Genomic DNA, 22,717 nt, shown 5'->3' on the forward strand with positions numbered 1-22,717 from the left:
AGTGATGGTGGTTGACTTCAGGAAGCAAAGCAGTACAAACACCCCAGTATGCATTGATGGCGGCAAGATAGAGATGGTCGAAGGCTATAAGTTCCTAGGAATAAATACTGCTAGCAATTTGTCCTGGACTAGCCACATTCGAAGCAATGGCCAAGAAAGCACAACAATGCCTCTACTTCCTTAGAAGGCTTTGGAAGTTTGGCATGTCCCCAACAAACTTAATCATCTTCTACAGATGTGTCAAAGAATCTTATTGAGATGCATCACAGCCTGGTTTAGTAACAGCTCCATCCAAGACTGCAACAAATTGCAGAGGTGTGGACGTAGCCCAGATCATCATACTAACCAGCCTCTCTTCCCTTGCTCCATCTACACTTCACACTGGGACTAATCTCACCTCGGTCACTCCCTCTTCTCCCCTCTCCCATCAAGCAGGAAATACAGAAGTTTGAAAATGCACACCTCCAGATTCAGGAACAGTTTCTTCCCAGGCAACTGAACGGTCCTCCCATCAGCTAAAGTGTAGTCCTGACCTCCCATCTATCTCTTTGGAGACTTCTGAACTACCTTTTATCAGACTTTAATGTTATATCGTTGCACTAAAAGTTGTGGCTTTTATTCTTTATCTGTGCTTGTAGAAGAAAACATTTAAATCTTCATTTACTTAATTTTGATCGGAATTAAATAAGGTAACAAAAGGGTGTGCGGACGTGGCAATTGGCATTTCGTTGACCAGGTGCAGAAGATCATGGGAATTTGGCAAAACAAGTTGCTTGATGGTCTGCTTGAAATATGAGATAGAAAGATGTAAAGATGCCCTTGTATTATGTTTGACTTGTATTAACCATCTGTTGTTGAATAAGATTAACATAAAGAAAAAGTATACTATGACTAACAAAATAATTAATATCCATGTAGTAGATAATAATAACAGGAAAACATGTAGCCAAGGACGAAGTATATTTTCGCATAGTTGTAGCTAACAAAATAGTTGTTTACTGCACTGTATAACTGTCGGCTAATTCTGCTGCAAAGACGGAACTGGTGAACAGTTAACTGCCGCCATCTCTCCGATATCATGCAATAAAGCCTCTTGAAGCGAACCGCCAAGTCGTTTTTCCTTTAATTTTCCTGTCAATTTCCTCTACGGTGCTTTTATCCTTTATCTGGATGGCTTGATTGTATTCATGTATAGTTTTCAAAAACAAAGCTGTCAAAAGCTTTTGACTGTACCTTGGTACACGTGACAATATTAAATGAAAGTACTGATGTCTCAACCCTCAAACAGTTTCATAACCTGTTATCTCTGTCTCTAATTAGAACGTTGACCTTATTGGGACAGCACTAAATCAGCACAGGTGGTAAAGCAGATATTAAGTACTTTTGAGAACAAAGGAAAAAGTGAATTGTCTGAGACCAAACCTTAAGCAATGTTTCTTCAAATTGGAAGGCATAAAGATGCGATTTCTCAATTTCACAGGGACAAAAAAGGTCACAAAGCCTTCAACATAATGGGAAGAAACATGCTGGAACTGCACTATATGCCACATCGATAAAAGCCTCAAGTATTTTCATTCCATGCATGAAATAATCATTAGTCTTTTCTGTTTGTAAGTGAAGGGCTGAATGATTATTGGAGTCGCCTTTCCTCACTTTATTGAGCTTTTTCAATTACGCCAATATTGTAATTTGAGAGCAGAGGTAAAATATAATGAAATTATTAATGGTCATAAAATTTTTAAAAACATCAGAACTGCAACATTTTGAGACTTATTGAGGCTGTTTAATCTGAGACACAGCCTCAATATGTAATTAAAAAGCAAAGTACTTAAAATGCCAGAAATCTAAAGTAGAACAGATAATGCTAGAAATACTTTGCAGATCTGACTGCATTTATGGAGAATCAGAATTAATGACATAATTTAATGTAAAATTTACCATGAAACAGCTGATTCTGACTGCAGTCATAAATAAAAAACTACCTTGTAGATCAATGCCCAGTGTCTGCCTCTAGGTTTTGTAAGTATGGAGCCACGTGCAACAGGAATGCTCCACGTGCTGCCGTTGCCTTCCCCCGAGATCTCTGCTACCTTCATTCTGGTCACTCCGCTGAATTTTACTCCACGGATTTTCCTATATCAAGACATCGACTGCACTGCAGACCATAGATTACTTTAGAAAAGTACTTTAGGAAGTCATCAAAACATTATTAAAATTGCCTCTTTTCCCCAAATCTACAATGTAATGGAGTGGGTACTATTGATTAATCACTTCTGATATATTGAAATGCTCAGATTAGAAATAACCATCAGTTTACTCCTGCATTCTCCAAAATGGTATAAAACACCACACTGCAAGACCAAATATTCAGGCTAAAACTAATGATCAAATTTATTTACACCATATTTAATTACACAGAAGCAATTATTTAGCAGATAATTTGCAAAACAACGCTCGATTTACATACATCTTTAAGCTTCCTGTATCCAAAATAATAACCTTAAATCAGATTGTTTGATATTTTTAATAAACCTTTCATTAGCGTAATGCAGAGTGTCTCTGCCTGCAAGAGTTCTATCTCAATCAATTGATATGGAAACAATTTTTTGAAACCACGGCCTTTAAAATGTTAAATGTATTTGCATTTTGCTTCGTAATATAGTATTATTTAGATATGTATGAAATTCAGTTGAAAACTATACCAGTTTTATCATTTAGGCACAAAGTACCTTTTGTGTTAAATAATTGCCGTGTGGAATGTGAGAACTTCAGGAGCTAAAATATGTTCTTATTCCATCGTTTCTAAGATGAAAATTTCCAAAGCAGCGAATATGGCTTCAGAAAACAAAATGCAAGTGCTCCTGTTTCTCTTCATTCCCAACGATATCTTGTAGTGATGTTTGAAACTTGTTATAATCTCCGGATGATTCATTGGGACTCTGCCTTCGCAAATGATACCTCTGCATCTCAGAATTCCTGCAGAGTGGACAGGGATACATTACGACAAGACTGCGGAAATTTGATCCTTGAGCAACAAAGCAAAGTGCTGGAGCAACTCAACGGGTCAGGCAGCATTCGTGGAGGGAATGGAAAGGTACCATGTCGTGGTCGGGACCCATCCTTAGATTCAGGATAATTGCTGCTCATATACATCCTTTATTATTGTAAATAGTGAAAGGGAAACAGTTAGTGAAAGTGGATGAAATTATAAGTGAGAAGATGTGTAAATGCTTTGGTCAGGAATAGTTGTGAAAACTCATGGATTGGCAGAATGAGGGGAACTGTGGACTGAAGCCAATTTTTCTGAACATCATCTATTAATAATATGTAAGACACCCAGTAATTCGGTCCAGAAAGTTGGGCAGTTTGAACACGAGGTAGAGTGAAAAATAACCAGGGAGAAACTGGGATATGAATACAAGGATTAAGAAATCATTGGGTTGAGGTATTTGGAGTCAAGTTTAGGTAAATAAAATTTGTTGCAGGGTAGGATTGTGACAAAAGAATTATGTAAAATTTGTAGATAACAGAGGATGGAGCGTTGGAGGTAGCAGTCAGTACATGGAGAGTTTAGACTGGTAAATCAGAAAGGCACGAAGAACAGCTTCTATCATCCTGTGATGAAGCAGGAAGGTGATGTTATTTTGGACAATTACGTGGATTGTATAATGACAGACCAGGTACCCAGTCAAAGCTCAATTCGGATAAATGCGATAATGTGAATACACATATTAGGATTCATCACCCAATCAATTAGGAAGGTGGTGGATGAGGGTTGGTATGGATTGTTTCCCTTGAAATCAGAACCGGGTGTCTTTAGCCTTGTGATGATGAACAATAGTAAGCTTTAAAATAAGTTTAGTTTAGTTTATTGTCACATGTACCAAGGTACAGCTTTCGTTGCCTGCTAACCAGGCAGTGGAAAGACAATACATAACAGCAATGTATTGTATCAAACCAGCTGAGCTAGAATAAAAGACAGTATTGAAAAAGTAAAGCTGTGTTAGATTTCATATATGCATTACAGCTCATCAGTTTTTATAAACTTTGTCAGTGAGTGGGTGGATTTAAATAACTACTTATAGTTCTGCAATTGATAAAACCTTTGAGTACTGTAATGTTCTGCTTGTACGTGAGAAAAGGATAATATAAATTAAACATGAGGTAGCAAGGAATGGAATCACAATGGTTTTGAAGGTGCATTTGATGGTCAGATAGCTGAGAAGAAAGTGAAAATCCAGGTTTTTCTGTCAAGGAAAGAGTGAACCAAAGTTGAATCACACAAGGACTTGTAGAGTCTTAAGGGCCTGTCCCACTTACGCGACCTTTACAGGCGACTGCCGGCACCCGTGATAGGTCGCCGAAATTTTCTACATGTTGAAAATTTAGCAGCGACCAGAAAGACGGAAAGTGGCGGCGCAGTGAAACGGCTGCGGCTCGCCTGCAGTCTGTCTGTTTTTACATTTTTGTGTTGTTTTTTTTGTCTAGTTCAGTTAAATTTTTGGTTATTAGGTGGTGTTATGTGTGTGTGGGGGGGGGGGGGGGTGAAACAGGGCTTTCTGTCTCTCCCTTCGGGGGAATGCAACTTTTTTGTTGTATCCCCCTTCTCTTCCCCCGCCTGAGCTGAGGCCTAATGGCGGAGCTGGCGGCCTCCAACCTGCGACCAACCTCGAGGATCCGCAGGTAGAGCCAGCGAGGCTTGCCGTCTTCGAGCTGCGGCGACGTTCGGGCAGCGGCACGACTCGGCGCTCCGGCGAGGGCGGACGGCGCGGGGCTGAGACACTCCCGTGCGGGCGGCGCGGGTACCGGCTGGAAGGCGCTCCCGTGAGGGCGGCCTGGGTCCCGGCTGGAAGGTGCTCCAGTGTGGGCGGACCGGCTCCCGGCTGGAAGGTGCTCCCGTGGGGGCAGCCCGGTGTGGGGCTGAGACGCTGCCGTGTGGACGGCCCGGTGCGGGGCGGAGACGGTGCTCCGGTGGCTGAGGCGGCGTTCTGGCGGCAGCGACCTGAATCCGGGGCTTGGCCGCGGGCCAGTGGATGACAGTCGGGAGCTCGCAGGGCACAGGCTGGTGCCTGTTTTCCGGAGCTCCCGTGGCAACAGCTGCGTCCGCTGGACTGGAGGGCGGCAGCTTCGACCACCCCCGGGCCGCGGAGCTTGAACCGCGGGACTGACTTACCATCGCCCGGTGGGGTATCGCCTCAGCGCAGAGGGAGAAGAGGAGGGAAGAGACAGTAACTCTAAGACTTTTGCCTCCATCACAGTGAGGAGGTGCTTGGTGAACTCACTGTGATGGATGTTAATTTGTGTTTATTGTGTGTTGTTATTATTACATGTATGGCTGCAGGCAACGACATTTCGTTCAGACCGAAAGGTCTGAATGACAAATAAAGGATTCAAATTCAAATTCAAGACGCTACGACTCTTTGGAGACCTCTCATGACCATAGGACCTCTCTCACAACCATACAGGCTGTATGGTCGTGAAAGGTCTCCTATGGTCATGAGAGATCACCCGTGACATGTTGCCAGGGGTCGCCTGTATGGTCGTGAGAGGTCTCCAAAGAGTCGTAGCGTCTTTCTGGTCGCCGCTGAATTTTCAACATGTTTAAAATTTCGGCTACCTATCACGGGTGCCGGCGGTCGCCTGTAAAGGTCGTGTAAATGGGACAGGCCCTTTAGTCGAGATGGAAATCAAAAGTTATTCAACTGATTGATGCAGGAAATCAGCACGAGATTGGTGATGATGCGGCATGGGAACAGGAGGATGGGAAAGCGACGTTAACTGTATGGTTGAAGAGCTGAGCGTAGATCTGTCAATTATTAAATTTTTAAAAGTAGATGGTAGCCAAAGTGAATGCTCAACAATATTAGCCAACATTGAGATTAGGGGAGGTAATGAAATCACCTGGAGCTTTGAGAAGAGCTCGTGATATTCAGTGTTAGCTGTGGCTAAGTTAGTGCTTCTCTCATCTTTGAATCAGAGGGTATTTGTTCAATGCTATTTCAAACGTAAAGCCAAGGCTGACCTCAGTTTAGTTGTTGAGGGAATGCTGAACGTTGGAAATGTTATCTTTTAATTTAAACTTTCAACCAACAATCTATCTCGCCTCTTCCATCGCCGTAAAATATTTCAAGACATTATTGAAGACGAGCAAGGAAGTTCTCTCATTGTCCAGCTAATATTTATCCCAGCAACATTACCCATCTTTCATTTTGTTGGTTATACATTCTCTGCCTGTATAAATTAATGTGACATTTCTGATGTTATAAGAGCGTACACTTTGTTTACTTCTTACGAGTGAAGTGTAATATGTCCTGCAGTTATCAGTGAAGTGCTATAATACAGTACGTTTTTTTTTCCTTTCTCGTGAAGATTGTGTGTTCAAGGAATTGTGCAGATGGAGCACCTTCAAAGTATGGACATCAGATATTGAACATGTACAGCAGTGATTGCAGCAATCTCGAACACCAGAGTGAAACAGAACAGATTGGAAGATACATGGAGAGGAGAGGCATTGAAAAAAATGATAAGGAAACACACAATTCAATGAAAAATTACTATCTGCAATTTTTCAAACTACGAGAAAACCAAATAATTGCAATTTCCCCATTTCACAGTGAAGCAGTACATGCAGCTGTACTCTGAGAATGGGGTAACAATGTGGAGTATTGACAGGCAACTTTCCTGATGTACTGCTTTGCAATAAATGATATATTATTTTTCAATCCTTGTTTTTATTTTTGTTTAATTTAGTTTTGAAACCAGGTTTGGCCTAAAGCTATCTTCTTGGTATAAAGTAACAAATCATTCATAATTGTTAATATCAATCATTCTTAAACAAGATGCAAACCAGATGGATCCTTCTCCTATTGGCCTTTAGATTGTTTTGGAAAACTTATCTTAAGTAAAGAGGTTGTAATTCATGAACTGGTCTACATTGACACTTGTCCAAGGAATGCTGCCCAAGTTTAGTCAACAAAATATTAAACCATGCCTTGGATGGCCACATTACTTGAATATGAAGGTTGCTTATCATGTTTGTACAAGGGCAAAGGGTTCTCATAAGGTGTCACTGGTTCCTTCAGATTCCATCACACCACATCCAAATTTATCAATGAGGTTTCAGGACATCAGCTAACCATTGCTGATTTAATTGTGACACTTTTTTTCCATTTTATATAGTAATGGACTATATCATCATTTAAAAGCTGTACCCTCCACAGTTGTACGTTTATTTGCAAATCAGTAATACTTGGAGTCTCCCTGCTCTTTAATTTATTGCTAAAATGCCTCAATTTTGTGTTCTGAATCCATGGCCATTGGATATTACCTAAACTCACTTCTTGGCAGAAGATGGCAGGTGACTTTATTTTCATTTAATCTGGGCTCCATTGTTCAACATTTGCAGTCATAGCACACCGATGCAATTATAAAGAAAGCACATCAGCGCCTCTACTTCCTGAGAAGATTACGGAGAGTCCATATGTCAAAGAGGACTCTCTCGAACTTCTACAGGTGGACAGTAAAGAGCATGCTGACTGGTTGCATCGTGGCTTGGTTCGGCAACTCGAGCGTCCAGGAGCGGAAAAGATTGCAGAAAGTTGTGACCACTGCCCAGTCCACCATCGGCTCTGACCTACCCACCATCGAAGGGATACATCGCAGTTGCTGCCTCAAAAAGGCTGCTAGCATCATCAAGGACCCACACCATCCTGGCCACACATTCATCTCTCCGCTGCCATCAGGTAGAAGGTACAGGAGCCTGAAATCTGGTACATCCAGGTTCATGAACAGCTTCTTCCCCACCGCCATCAGGCTATTAAACTCACCATCAAACAAACTCAGAACTATAACAGCCTATTGCACTTTATCTGTTTATTTATGTGTATATATATATATATGGACTGCTATATAGACACACGGAACTGTTCCGTATTTATACTTACTATATTCTGTTGTGTTGCAGCAAGCAAGAATTTCATTGTTCTATATGGGACACATGACTTGACTTGTTTGCCTGATATCCATTATTGGAAATGAAGAAATAGAATGGAAAGTTAATTGGACATGCACCCTCCACATAACAATTCTCAATCAACTCCAAGTGAGGGTGAGAAACCCAAAGCCTGAATAATCTAACATCAGAGCTGCAGAACCTCTTAAAATTGTTTGATGAGTGATGATGTGTGCAGGTATTTTAAAATGTACGGGGCCCCAAAGTTCATCTCTGAAGGATGTCTTATTGAGTGATATCAAGAGACTCTACTCCATTTCTACACTCCTTTTACATTTCAGGGGCTTCTGCTAATTTTTTCACTATCCCACCTCATCTCTGCGCCATCTTGTTACTTCAAGGGACTGATTCAGTGATTTTTCAGGCTCCCGAGAATTCCACTTAAGGCTACAAGAGACATAAGATAACTGGTCACAGAAGGCATGTGTCAAACACATTTCATTGTACCATTGACCCTGTGTTAACCTATATATGAGAAATAAAACGGAATTAAAATTATTAAAAAGGCACACTGGGAGCAGGACGGACAGGGAAAAGGATTTGCTTCCAGCCCTTGCACCTCTGTCAGTCTTGCTGGTAGGTTGTAGCGACAGATCCTTGTTGGCACAATTGCTCGTTCCTGCCCTGCGCATGTTCCTAACTCCAGGTAAAACTGTCCACTAGGAATTTTACCATAAAAAAATGTCATCCAAGGCCAAACATGCGAGAGGACCACTCAGGATGCTCCAAAACTCTTTACAACCAATGATGTGCTTTTTGAAGTGCTTTGTTGCAAAGTAGGAAGTGCTGCAGCCAATTCCAAAGGAAAATGCTCTCACAAACAAAAAAATGAAAATGGACAGATAGCCATTTGACTGAAATTGGTTAAAACCACGTTTTATTTAGACAACCAGTTAATGACTCATCTGAAAAAGCAGCGCCTTCCTTGGACTGTCAAAGTAGACTGTTGTACTCAAGTGGAGGTTTCAATGATACTCACCATCCAGATGAGTGATTTAGTGCACACAACAATAATGCTCCACACGGTTGTTAATGTGAAATCAGCTGATATGGAGCTGTAACATCTATGCAGCAACGATGAGCCAGACACTCTCCTGTTGTGAAATGTTTGTAGCTCCTTCAGCACCTATTCTTGAGTCTGACCTGTAACCTTTGATAAGCGTTAATGGTGCCAGCTTCTGAGGTTGTGGGTTCACTGATTTGAGAGGTACATTACTTGGCCATGTTTGTACAATTGGGAAGGGCTGTATCTGATTAGAATGAGCTACAAAATTAGTTATTGGTCTGAACTTTTCTGTCGTTGGTAGATTAAGTTTCCTTATCAAACAGCAAGTTCTGAGAAATACTGTTAAGCAATTAAAAATTGTATACATTGATGGTGAAGCTGTCTGTTTTAATTTATTATGAAACTACTGACCTGCACTTATGAATCCCAAAGTTAAGGGATATAACATACAGAAATTACCATGTTAAGCAAGTACAAGTCCAGCCTTGTGTTGTGATGTGATGGGCCCCTATATAGAGCACACACTGATATGTTCAGAGTAAACTATGACCATTGCATTCACTAGCTTGTGTACTTATTTTTAATTGGAAATAAAAATCCTGCTAACAATAAGCATCTCCCCTCTCTTTGCAAGAACTATTACATTAGTGGTAAAAAATATGAAATGATTCATTGAAGTATGCAGCAAAATGGAAACTAAGATGTGGCATTTGTGCTAATATGGTCAGTGAAAACGGATGTCCAGACTATTCTGTTGAAAAATGAAACAAACAAGTTGTGTGATGAATGGTGCAGTGTGTAAATTTTCAAACCAAAAATCTTGAATGAGTTTCAACCAACAAGTGGGCTAACGGTTTTAGCACAGTTTCCAGCACTTAGTTTGTGGCAGGAGTTCACATGTAATAACACTTGCATTTAACTGAGGGAGAGCAGTGTTCACTATACCAATTAGACAAGCTTACCTTTGTTCAAATGAGACCTGGTTATCATTTTAGGCAGGATTGTTGCTGCCTAAATTAGTAAGTGGCATAAGAGAGGCATGGACCAAGTTGAAGAATTGCAGGCAGACTAACACTTTAATATTGTTTTTTCACCCTTGCTTATGCAAACTGAATATTCTTCTCAGTACACAAAACCACAATGGTATTCCAATGAGTCATTATGCTCCAACAGTAATCAATTTGGTAAAGTGCTTTGAGATATTTTGATGTGATAAGGTGCTTTATAAATTAATATCTCGTCAGTACTACCTTTATAAAACCAACTTGGTCTAGACAGCTAGGAAGATTCAGGCATCGTTATGATAAATGCCACATTTCACATCGGAAGTATACAAAATCCTTTCTTTCACTTTTCTCTCCTCTCCCCTTGAAAAAATCCTGGGGTACACTTCTATTGGCGGTTAATAACCCACAACTATGTTAGATAAGTGGCCACTCTTATATCCGGAACAGGAGGAAACACACTCAGAACCAATTCATTATAATACCCACATATCTACTTTTCAGAGGGCATTCATTGGAAAGCACTTAAATGGGTTAATGTTTAATTTTTTTTCACAAGCCACTCAAAGACTCAGCTGCCAAAATGGCTTTGATCAAATCATTTTCCCAGAGGCAGGAAATTGAACATTGTTCTCCATTCAGAAGACAGGGAATGCCACTTAATGGAAAGGGTGATGGTAGTGTAGAACCCTTAAAGAGAGCATCAGATGTTAAACAATGTTAGATTTTGCTGGCTAATGGCATTCAGACCCAAAGTTGTTGGATTAATTCAGGTCTCACTGAATGACAGAACACACAACAAAGTTGAGGGCCTTAAATGTCTTCTCCTGTTCCTCGGGATGGCTCAGTTACATGCTGGCATTACTAAGTGATCCACCAGAGGAGAGAATGTTTGAATCTTCACACTTCAATTCATAATAAAACACAAGAAGGAGATTCAAAGAATCATATAAGCAATAAAATACGACCACATGCACCGTAATAATTCAGACAAGAGTTCAGTTTGGAATGTCAGAATGTCACAATGATGTCAAACAGACAGTTTCACAAATAAATAACATAACATGTCTTTCTTGTCCCTTCTCCCCCACCGATTCTGAATTTTACACTGAAGATAGTTCATCCACGTTCATGCCACCAAAAAAATTACAGCTGAATCCATTACACAACAGGGTAGACACTGTTTGAAAAAATGCAGATTGAAGACCAGAGGGTCAATGAATGGGGAAGAAAGGGAGGGAGGAGGTCAGACATTCTGCAAATAAGATGCTTCTTTTTTTCCCCAGACTATATACATCATCTGATATAATAACAACAAGATTCAGTCAATAGACAAAAGCTTAAAAAACTTTTTTTTTCCTTTTTTTTTTAAGTTCAAGCACAGTATAGAAGTTAAAGATGCAGCATATCTTCGTGGGGGCTAATGTGGGCTTGTACCAGCGTACACTGTGACGCACGTGTCCGACTGAACACACCTGGAGACAAGCCTATCCCTGGATCATTCCAGCCCTGGTGCTCTGCACCTTTTTTCAATACAATTGACCCAAAAAAAAAAAAACAGCAAAGGGTTAGGTGATGAACAATCTTGAGACTGTGCAAGCTTCATCAGCTTTTACTTACTTACTTTTAATTATGCCCCAAGTAAAACATTATCAAGTTATCTTCCTCTCATTTGTCTTAAATTAAACAATCTTGATTACAACCAGCCACTTTTAATGTGGAAATGTATCTGCATTCGAATTAAAAGTTTCCATGATAAACAATAGAGTGTGCACATCCCTGAGCCCAACTAGTCCGGAGCCCCTTTCTGAGGGTCTCCAGTGTGCTGCAGGTTGATGATTGTCATGGGCATAAAGAGGAGCAGAGCCAGATCGCCAGGATCGAGCTTCGGCATGCTCGTAAATTATGCAAAACACATTTCTTAAATAATATTAGATTCATGATAAAACCAGGTCAAGCATGATGGCTGATAATCGTCCCTGCCTGAAATAGTCCCTCTTCCCAACCACCACCCCCAGCTTCATCCTTGCTTCATGGAGCTTCATGTTTGAACCTTGGGTTCAGCAATAGAGATGAAACACCTGACTTTTAAACCACGTGGGCCACCACTAGAAATGCTGCAACTCCTAGTACATCCTTAAAGCATTTCTTCAGCAGTAAAAAGTACAGGAATTAACCCGATTTAGACAGCATCATTAATGCAAAGCAGCTTCTTTCACATCCCTGAAAACTGGTGCAAAAATACGATTTTAAAGTTGAAATAAATCTTGCAGAACTAATAATTACAAAATTTTGAATGAATCAATTTATTCATTGTGCAAAGACTCAAAAGGCACAAAATTTACCACAAGCTGAAGCCATAAAGCATTGATTCATTGCTACTGCCCGACAATTTGAACTTCACAAAGAACACAATTAAAATGTAATTTTCACTAAAGAATCTGTCCTCACCCCTGGAATTGGTGCTTAGTTTAACTTCTCAGCATTATCACCCCATTAGTGACACCGTCGTACTGTCTGCCTCCAGGGTGAAGAGATGGTTGTGCATGGCAGAAGCAGGGAGTGTTAGGAGTATTTCATAGAGATGGGATCACACTTGTTCAGAGGTGTAAATCACATGGCTCACTTGTTTGGAATTAGTTTACATGTGTTGTGCCAATGAATGAGAATTATTCCAGACTAGCTTTTGGCATTTTTAAAGAACAAAACTTGGTACAGAGTTTGTACACGTTGCAGGAGGGATCATTTAGTTAAATCAGCTTCTTTTTTTTCCTCCAACTAAATCCCACAGTGCCTTGCATGTTTATGAAATAATTCCACTGGATTTACCTCATCAGCAATAGGAATGTCACTAGTTGAGGGTATACATCACTGTGAGGATGCAAGAACAACCAAATGAAATGAACACATGGAATAGCTAAACTTTGATGTACATGAAGTATTTAGATTCAATTATCACAAACTCTTAATTTATTCAGATTCATACATACTTTATCACTGAATGGAAATAAGGGTGAGTAGTTTTGAAACTTGAATGATTGTTCGAAACTGAGTGTCATCCTCAGGATGTAGAGAAATTGGAACAATCTGCATGGTGGCTGGTGGGATTATTAGCATGTCAGAACCTCAAGACTAATCATAAATCAATAAACATTTTACCTGATATAATTGTCTTTATACATTTATAATTGGTGCAATCCAAACATTAGCTATCATTCACTACATATTCCATCCAGTTCTCTCTAGCATTAATACCATCCTGGGACTGATGGTAAAGATATATCTATAGATGGTAACAATATAACTAACTCCCTTTGCATGCACTGGCTAAACTGTTCAGTAATTCTGTTCAGCATTTTCAGTTTCTGCTTCGAATTTCCAGCATTTACAATTTTCTCTTTATTTGTTATTCTTCACCCTAAGCCATGGTTTTAAACTTATTTAAACTTATGGCTTTCCCAGCAGTAGAGTGACTGCAAGCACAGCATGGTCTACGCTGCTGGTGCTCTGAGCTTCATGACTTCAGTATCTTGCCATACACTACCAAATAGATCACCAGAGGCGAGTGTGTATGTTAAAACAATTGGTTGTGAAGATAATGTGGCTTTCTTTCTAGAAAATGGAGGGTATAGATTCTTTGGTACTCAATGGGGGGGAATCTCCTACTTTAGGGTTTCTAAGGCAGACGGGCATCTCATCCTGCTCCTTTGCTGGCTCAATTTTACCAGAAGGGCCTCTCCTAAACAAGCAGGTTTCCAAACCTGGAATTGAAGTTAGAATGTGAAGGAGATATGGTGGTCTCCTTTATCATAAATGATTACAGTACATCTCTTGGAGCAAATGCGACAAAAAAATTAATTGCCTGAGAAATTGGAGGATTCTGCAGCCATATCCTTCATCATAAGATGCGGTACTCCAGTAGTTGCATCTCTACACTTCACCTAAGCTACCTGTGCTGGGTCCACTGTTGTTCATCATTTTGTATAAATAATTTGGATAAGAGCACATAAGGCATGATTAGCGAGTTTGCAGATGACAGTAAAATACGTGGTATCGTAGATAGTGGTCAAAATTTACAGCGGGATCTAGATTTGCCGGGCAAGTGGTTGAGGAATGGTGAAACCCGTTCAATTCATATAAATACGCGGTGTCGCATTTTGGGAAGACTAATCAGGGTAGAACTTTCATAGTGAATGGTAAGGCTGTATCATAGAGCAGAGGAATCCAGGAGTGCAAATACAATTCTCTGAAAGTGGTGTGACAAGTAGGCATCATTGTGAAGAGGACGTTTGGTATGCTGGCCTTCATTATCTAAGGGATTGAGTATGGGAGTTGGGATGTTATGTTGGACAACACTGGTAAGGCCACACTTGTTCAGTGTTGTGTTCAGTTTTAGTTACCCTGCCTGAGTGACAGGGAGAGATTGAGCAGGCTATGTCTTTATTCCTTGAAGCATAGGAGACCAAGGGTAACCTTATAGAGGCATACAAAATCATGAAGGGCATAGTTAAGGTGAATGCACAAAGTTATTTTCCGAAGGAGGGGAGAATCAAAAACTAGAGAACGTAGATTTAAGTTAAGAGTGGTAAGATTTAAAAGGGATGTGAAGGGCAACTTTACACAGAGTGTGGTACACAAATAGAACGAAATACCTAGAAAATGGTTGAGCCAGGTCCAATACAACATTTTAAAGATATTTGGATCAAAAAAAGATATTTGAATAGGAAAGGGTTAGAGAAATATGGGCCAAAGATGGCCAAATATGACCAGCATAGATGGGCACTTGGTCGGCATGGACGAGTTGTGCTGAATGGACTTTCCCGTGCTGTATGACTCTATGACTGATTGTGATAACACAATAAAACTACAAATCTGAACAGAAATCAGCTAAATTTGGCGATGATACAAAGATTGATGAGTTAATCCACATTGTGAAGATCCCACATAGGGATCTCGATAGGTTGTGATGAGGCAACAATTCAGCAGATGGAGTTTTAAGTGGGAAAATGTTAAGTTACACACTTTGGAAGGAAAAAATTAAAATTCAATACCTTTTTTTAAAATGGCGACTACAAAATGTCACAGTACAATGGTTATGTGACAGAAACAAAAAGTGTGTGGATACAGGATATAAATAAAATTAATAGAATTTCAATTGCTTACTGCACGTCGTATGGGTACAAAAGTAAGGAAGTATAGATACTATTTTATAGGGCACTTGTGAGACCACACCAGTGGCACTGTGTACAGCATGATCTCTATATTGATGCAGGAATGCATTTGCACTGGAGGCAATGCAGAGAAGGGTTTCCTTTCAAATAAATTTCAATGAGGTATCATTGAATCAACCAGGAGTCATGATGTTAACGAGTCACAATCAGCTCTCTGTATCAAAGATTACAGATGGTTGCTATACATTGCTAACTAATTTAATGAGCTCGGTTTATGCGCTCGAGGAACCATGCTGTGCAATGTGAAAAGCAGTGGGATATATTTTTGACGTTTGCTACGCATTCCTTGGGGAGCGCCCAGAGGAAGGTAGATAGACAGGGAAGATTGGACATTTTCACACACTCCACATGTTTGATCTTTCTTTAATTCAACATCACTTTCCTGCATCAATCCCACATCCTCTGATAACGGTCAATATCCAGAATACATAAATAATTTTTGAAGCTAAAATAAAACTAAGTGCATTATTATTTATAGCTTCTGCAACAAAATAAAATGCGGGAACAATAATAGCTTGAATCAGCGAACATAATTTTGTATTTACATATAGTACTGTACTTTCTCGTAAGGAGACCCAGTGTGTATCTCTCTTTAAGAAACAAATTATTTGCACCAATATCTTCTTTATGAGGTTCAAACATGATATTACATAAAAAGTCTTACGGTATTTTCATACTGAGAAAATTAATTAATTACCTGTCTGAATAATTGGGTACGAACATTTCCAGAGGCACTGTGAAATGGAGCAAGCATGTTTAAATTTCCTTTCAAGGGATATAGCAGGGTGTAGAAAAGAGGAAACAGGATAGTAGGAAGAGAAACAACCCATTAAATGGGGCATTACGTTTCTGAAGGGCGGAAAATATTTCCAGAACTTCCTTTCATGTTGTCGGTCTCAGAATCAATCGAACAATTAGCTTAACTCGTATCAGGCAACCTAAACCCTATTTAGGTTCAACAATGCATCCAAATATAACACAGCCCTTCTGACAAATCCAAGAGAAGCCAATGACGTAATTCCAAATGGAACTGAACTCATTGTTATGACCTCAATCAGTTTAGCTCTCAGTCCTGACACTTTCAAACTATTTTGTTTCTCCTTCTATTACAGCAATAGGCTATGGCAATAGCTGTGGTACATTTTGAGCCAAATCCGTCCTTGTTATTATTATTTTTCAGTACACATTAAATGTAGTAGTCCTAAACAAAAATATAACCAGAAAATACTATACTCATCACTTTTGTATTTTTTACAGCCAAAATATGAGGTTTAAACATTTTAGTGGTACTGTAACTAAATCAAAATACAACATAAAATAATAAAATTCAGCGTTGATGTTGCTCCCTAAATTCGGATTAATAGCTGACCCTTCTTGCAACTGATCAATTATAAAGATGTAATAATACATTGTCACTGTTCACCGAAGACATGTTGATAAAGCAACTCATGCTATGTAATCACCATTTTCAGATTTTCTCATTGTTATCACAAATTCTTGGTATATTAGTTTTTTTAACATTATGTACACTTGCACAGAAATACCTATGATAAATATTTTACTTTCTCTTAAATCACTGTTTTAAATTTTCCTTAATTTGTAAAGTCCATTGGCACTTTGCACTTCATGGTGGGAATGGGGCAAAGACTTTACAAAACAAATCATGTGCTATGTGGATCAGAAGTACTGTAGAATTCAGGAATTCCTAAATATTTTTATTGCACTGAAGTAAAGGATTCAGGTTGGAGGTTGGGGCAATGTCCCATCAACGCAATGATTTCAAAATCCTTCAGACTATCACAAGTAATTAATGACGGATGGAGTCCAGTAATTCTGGACCAATATCAAAGTTCAGGGAAACCAGGAACAAACTAGATCTGTTCATCAGCATCCAATTAAGTATAGTAACAGAAAATTGCCAACAATAGCAGAATAGTCTATGGCTGGAACCTGACATCACAGAAGCACAATGAGTCATGAATCAGTAACTATAGTTATATATCTTGTAACCATAGACACTTCGCAAAACACACTGAGCCATATACTGTAATTCGTTATCCATGGAAACTTGACAATGAAATGTGACAGTATTGATATCTAGCAACCAGTGAAATCCTATCAATAAAACAGGCCACAAAGCAACATCCAAGTAGCCATGAAAACTTAACAACTGCTGAGAGATAGCGATATTAACACATTGGAAACCTGGTAATCCAGTATGGTCGCAATCATTTTCTCGTCTTTCATAGAAACATTGCAATCAGCAGGGGTATGAGACAGGGTGGAGGGAATTAAGCACCAACGCACCATTGTTTTTCACAGTCTGTGTAACAAGGATCAAATGTAACTGCTCCAGAAACCAAGAAATGAATTGGCACCTGGTTACCATGGAGATAAAACAATCCATCTTCCAACTGATGTCTACAATCACCCAATATTGGGTACATATGAAAAGAAGTAGCTGGTAGAGATATGTGGCAAGACACTGAGTCTGAAACACTGAGATAAACCCAGGACAGATGACGATTGGCACATAGTGCAATGGTGACAGAAGATATCACCAATTGACATTTTGATAGCAGGAAAACCATGTTGACGGATGGGCCACCGATATGTGTCCATGTCTTTTGTGATATGTTGGAGTCCAGGAGCAAAATAATGTTGAGTGAATCAGTGACTGAAACACGGGTCCAGTCAGCCACTTGCTTTGTACGTGAAAGTTCCTTCGGCCCTCCGATATGAAGCAAAGAACACCACCAGGGCGCAATGACGCATGACAAAATAAATTCTCCAAAATTATTTGGCAACATCCTCCAGTCCTTTCCTGTGGAGTTGGCTCATTAACCACGGCGATCACTGTGGTTGCATTTAACAGGTGCTACACTCGTTCATCAATACTTCCAATAGAAAATAAACAGCCAAACTGCTCTGAAAGTCTTACATTCATATATACATACACGTATGCATATATATAGATATAGATATACATATCTATACATATATATATACCCTGTTTTGTGGGATCATATAATTAACTAATAACAACACGCTGGACCACGTACGAGGTGATATAGAAGTAGTTGCACAAAACCATCCTCTGGTCTCTTGTTTCTCTTCCCCCACTCACACACAAGTGCTCTCTACTAAAGCCCGTTGCTGTTCCTGTGGCTGAGAGGAGGTTTGGTCAGCTCTACCACTGCTGAACGTGACTTGTTCAGCACCTTAGGGGCTCTCCGCAGCACCCTCTGAGCTTCATTGAAAGCTTCCGTTAATTCTTTCTTCCATTGGATAAACTCTGGATCACTCTGGAAAAACAACAAAAAGGAAGTGCAAGGACATCAGTTTAAATCTTTAGTTACATTTCCTAACTTTCTCCACTGTCTTCCTCCCGGTGGTATTTGTTGAACATAGAATATAGTCCAACACAGGAACAGGCCCTTAAGCCCACAATGTCCATGTCGATAATTATGCGAAATTAAACTAGTCTTGTCTGCCTGTATGTGATCCATATCCCTCCATTCACAAGATATAGAAAATTACAACAATCACTAACAGCTTTCTTGCATCTACCTAAATTTGTGGCAAGATATTTAATCATGAGAGGTATTTAGCCGGCTTTGTCCTGTCCTCAGATGAAGTTTGCAGATAAACATTGTTAATGAACATTTCTAGAAACCTGCAGGGACTAGCCACCCTGAGCAACATTTTCTTCAGAAGGACCAGGGATATTTTAACTGTAGTAATCCACCACAAAAACGCATAGTAAATATTGTATCAGGTGCCTGAAGCACAAGCATTATGCTTTGGTCAAGTAAAGAAGCATTTTAACATATTCTAATTCCATTCTCCATGAAATAAAGTTACTTCATATATATGGAGAGTAAATTTCCTTCTCAACAATAATGAGAGGGAACATATTCTGTGCATCACCCATCCGTGCAGCGTCTCTGAATCAGGATGGCAAAGAGTTCTTAGAACTGAATAGAGATCAACTAATCAGCTCATGTCTTCATCAAACTTTCATCTCATTAGTCTGAACTGGGTTCACATCTAGTGCCGTAAAGTAAACGATCAATTTATTCCACATGTAAGCTGTTCTTGTTTAGATTTCCAATCAATTATTGCACTGAACAATATACAATGATTAACTTTCTCCAACTCAAATAGTTTCAAAAACTCTCTAATCAATTTCTTTATGTAATATACTGAATCAAGCCCACTCCTGGAAGTCACAGTACAGCAACAAAGCTTTTCTATTTTTACTATTGTTAAAATGGTGAGACACACCACTCATCTCTAGACCTCCCTGACCCACAGAAGCACTTACCTCACACTGCAATACAAATTGCTTTCCTCCCTTAAACCGCAGCAGGATACATTTTTTATCTTTAATCTGAGTCTCTTCCACTGAAACTATCTGCTCCATTGTCAGCAGGCTTTGCTAGATTAATAAAACAGAAAAGAAGAGTTAAATTCAGAAATGAACGTCAAAGTATTTACTTAATTTTGACATTGGGTTTTGCAGCGGGTTGCTAAATTAAAGCATCCTATTACTATTTACTATCCAAGGGGAAGACATTCTGGGTATGGGAGAAATCGCCTTAAATGCTACTTAACTAATTATACGAGGCCCCACATTAACAAACACATAAAAAGAGGGATTTTAGATGGACAGCATCTGTGTTCTACTTTAAGTCAAAACTTAGACCTTGTGGTAATAACGATGCTGAACCCTGGCCTGGTGCTATAACTGTGTTGCTGTTATGGATGTGGTGAAGAAAGTTGTCAATAGTGGCCTGGTCTACCCAAATCACAAGTAGGCAGGCCATCATGGTAAAACGAGCGCAACAGAAAATTCTAACAAACTGAAAGGGTGCGCAGGAGAAAAGTAATCTGGTTAAATTGGACAACAGTTGTAAGAATGTCGTACTGTTCTCCCGATTCTGTGTCTACTGGGACATCACATGAGAGGAAAACTGATTAGTCTGAAAACCAAAACATATCATTAAGGTTTTCTAACTCGCAAAATGATGATCAAATATATTGTTTCAAATTAGTTTACTATTTCCATATCTTCAAAGTAATCTCAAAACTTGTCTTATAATGTATGGCATGACCCCAAATCATATATGCAAAAATTTCCGGCCTTTGCTGGAAAATTAAGTCAAGTCACTGCAATTAGTAATTTATTTTCTATAATTATTGATTCACTGTTAATCAGATACATTTGATCTAGAAGATCGGCACAACTGTTACGTTCCAACATGTGAATGTAATGTGATTGAAGTTTGAAAGAATGAAGAGATTCTTAAAAACCAAAGATACATGAGTCACATTTCAAAGGAACTAGATATAAATGAGAAATAGTAGTGCAAAAATGTTAATGGATAAACCTAAACATAATGGGGGGTGTAAAAATGTGAATGTAATTACTCCAAAACAAAATCAGTATAAAAGAGCGCAATGCTCCAATTATAAAGCTGAGTAACCACAGTCAACAAGAGAGAGGTGCATGGACGTGTGGGAATCCAATTGATCAGAACAACTACGTAATGAGAAATGGGATAGGAGGAAAACATTGAAATGTTGACTGTAAAAGTTAAAAAGTAAAAATAATCTGCAAATATACTGTGAAAGCAATAAAAATGTGGGTTCACTGAAGAAAGAAGTTTGTGAGAATACATAGGAAAAAAAATGTAAAGCTCATTAAATGTATTCCATTTTCACAATGGAGCATAAGAACAAAATGCCAAGAAACTCAAAGCCAGTAGTGGAGAACATTTAGACAGTTTATTATTAGCTGAAGTTTAGACAAATGAAAAAATAAGATAGGCCAATTTTAAGATCTTGCTTTGACATAATAATATTGAAATAAATATACAAAAGTATTGCTGATTAAACAGTCCTAACTTTCCAAAATTCTTCAGCTTTTTTGGGAATTGTGGCTCTAGATTAGAACCATTTCATTACTTAAGAGGGAGAAACCAGGTAACATCCAATGCAACCGTGGTGGGCTAACCAATTTAGTTGAAAATTTTTAAGGAGTTTGCAAACAATGTAAATGAACAACACCTTTGGATACAGTCTGTCAGTTTCAATATCAAACATGATATTCTGTTGAAGAAACCAAAATATAGCACCTCCCTCAGTCAACCTCCTTTAGTCCTGGGAAAATAGTTCCAGCCTATCCAATCCCTCTTCATAACTCAAGCATTGCAGTACAGACAACTTTCCTGTGATTCTTCTCTGCACCCTCTCTAGCTTAATTGCTTCCTTCCTATAGTGTGGCAACCAGGTTAGAGGGAAGATAGCAGGGTTGAGCTTTTAATAAAGCTCTATCAAACAACCAAGCAGACCAAAAGGTTCAAATCACACAAATCACAACATTCACAAAATGCCTCAAACAGGTCTTTCGTACAATACTTCATACTTCAAAGGCTACTGAATAAGGTCAGTGAAAGTGGTCAGGGGACAAGCAGCGGAAAGGATATGCTGACTGGTTTCATCACAGAAAGCTGTCGAGGTCTGGGGTAGTCATTCATTGCGGGAGGTGAGGAATGGTATTTGGGGGGTGGACACATTAACAGTGCAAACAATGGAATTAACAACATAATTTCTAAATTTAAAGTTGACTCCAAATTGCAAGAGGTTACGAAATAGTTGATACTGAGGAGGATTGTAATGAATTATATCGGAATTAACAAAATTGCAGATTGGGTAAATAAGTTGCAATGATGGAAAGTTTCGATGAAGTTTCTGCAGAGAGAATGTTTCTTTTGCAGGGAAAGGATCAACTAGATAAATGAAGAGTGGTGTGAATGTGTAAGTTGCTACTACAAACTGCACTTGCAGTGAATAGCTATGTATCTATTGAAGGAGAGGATGGACAACAATTCAAAGGCGAAAGGAATGGAGGCTTACTCCAATAGACTTGTATGAGGAAAGTTGGGAGGAGGCGCAGGTGAAACACAAATACCGGCATGAATTAGTTGGTCTGACCAGTTTTGTGTTGTACATTCCATGGAGGCAGGCCAGCAATAGTAAGACAGTTCCTCAATCCACATTATCTGGCCAGGTGCAACAATAGCATTGGCCTCATCAGCACATCAAACACCTTGCGCAATGATGTAATTACCCACGGAGATCAAATTCTCACGATGATGAAGAGAATAAGGGAGACAGTGCCATAGCGATTAAGGTACTGGACTAATAGTCAGAATTCTACACCGCTGATCCAGAAACACAAATTCAAACCTCACATGACAGCTGGAAATGTCAGTATCCTTAAATAAATGAATTATTAATTTAAAAACATGGTAGTGTCTGCCAAAAAAAAACATAAATCCACATGGCCATAAAAACCTATTCATTGATGCCCTTCTTGGAAGAAATCTGCCATCATCCCCCAGAATAACCTGAATGTGATTCCAGCTCACTCATATCAATGGTCATTGCTGCAGCAGAT

The 22,717-nt window shown here is 39.3% G+C and overlaps 1 protein-coding gene across 2 annotated transcripts in view; it reads right to left on the reverse strand.

Annotated features, from left to right (window-relative positions):
• Positions 1–8,860: 8,860 nt before the first annotated feature.
• The window catches only part of grk3 (G protein-coupled receptor kinase 3), a 194,948-nt gene continuing 181,091 nt past the window's right edge, over positions 8,861–22,717 (reverse strand). The window contains exons 20-22 of one of the 2 annotated variants that reach the window (XR_004415706.1): positions 19,580–19,693; positions 13,346–18,557; positions 8,861–11,836 (exon numbers count right to left, since the gene is read on the reverse strand). Coding sequence is in view for 1 of the 2 variants with exons in the window: in XM_033043388.1 (XP_032899279.1) it covers positions 18,396–18,557; positions 19,580–19,693 (276 nt within the window). In the remaining variant the exon portion in view is untranslated. Of the gene's footprint in view, positions 18,558–19,579; positions 19,694–22,717 lie in introns of both variants that reach the window. The other variant, XM_033043388.1, reaches the window with a different exon arrangement.

Source organism: Amblyraja radiata, chromosome 25 (assembly GCF_010909765.2).
Source record: "Amblyraja radiata isolate CabotCenter1 chromosome 25, sAmbRad1.1.pri, whole genome shotgun sequence".
Taxonomy (NCBI): Eukaryota; Metazoa; Chordata; class Chondrichthyes; order Rajiformes; family Rajidae; genus Amblyraja; species Amblyraja radiata.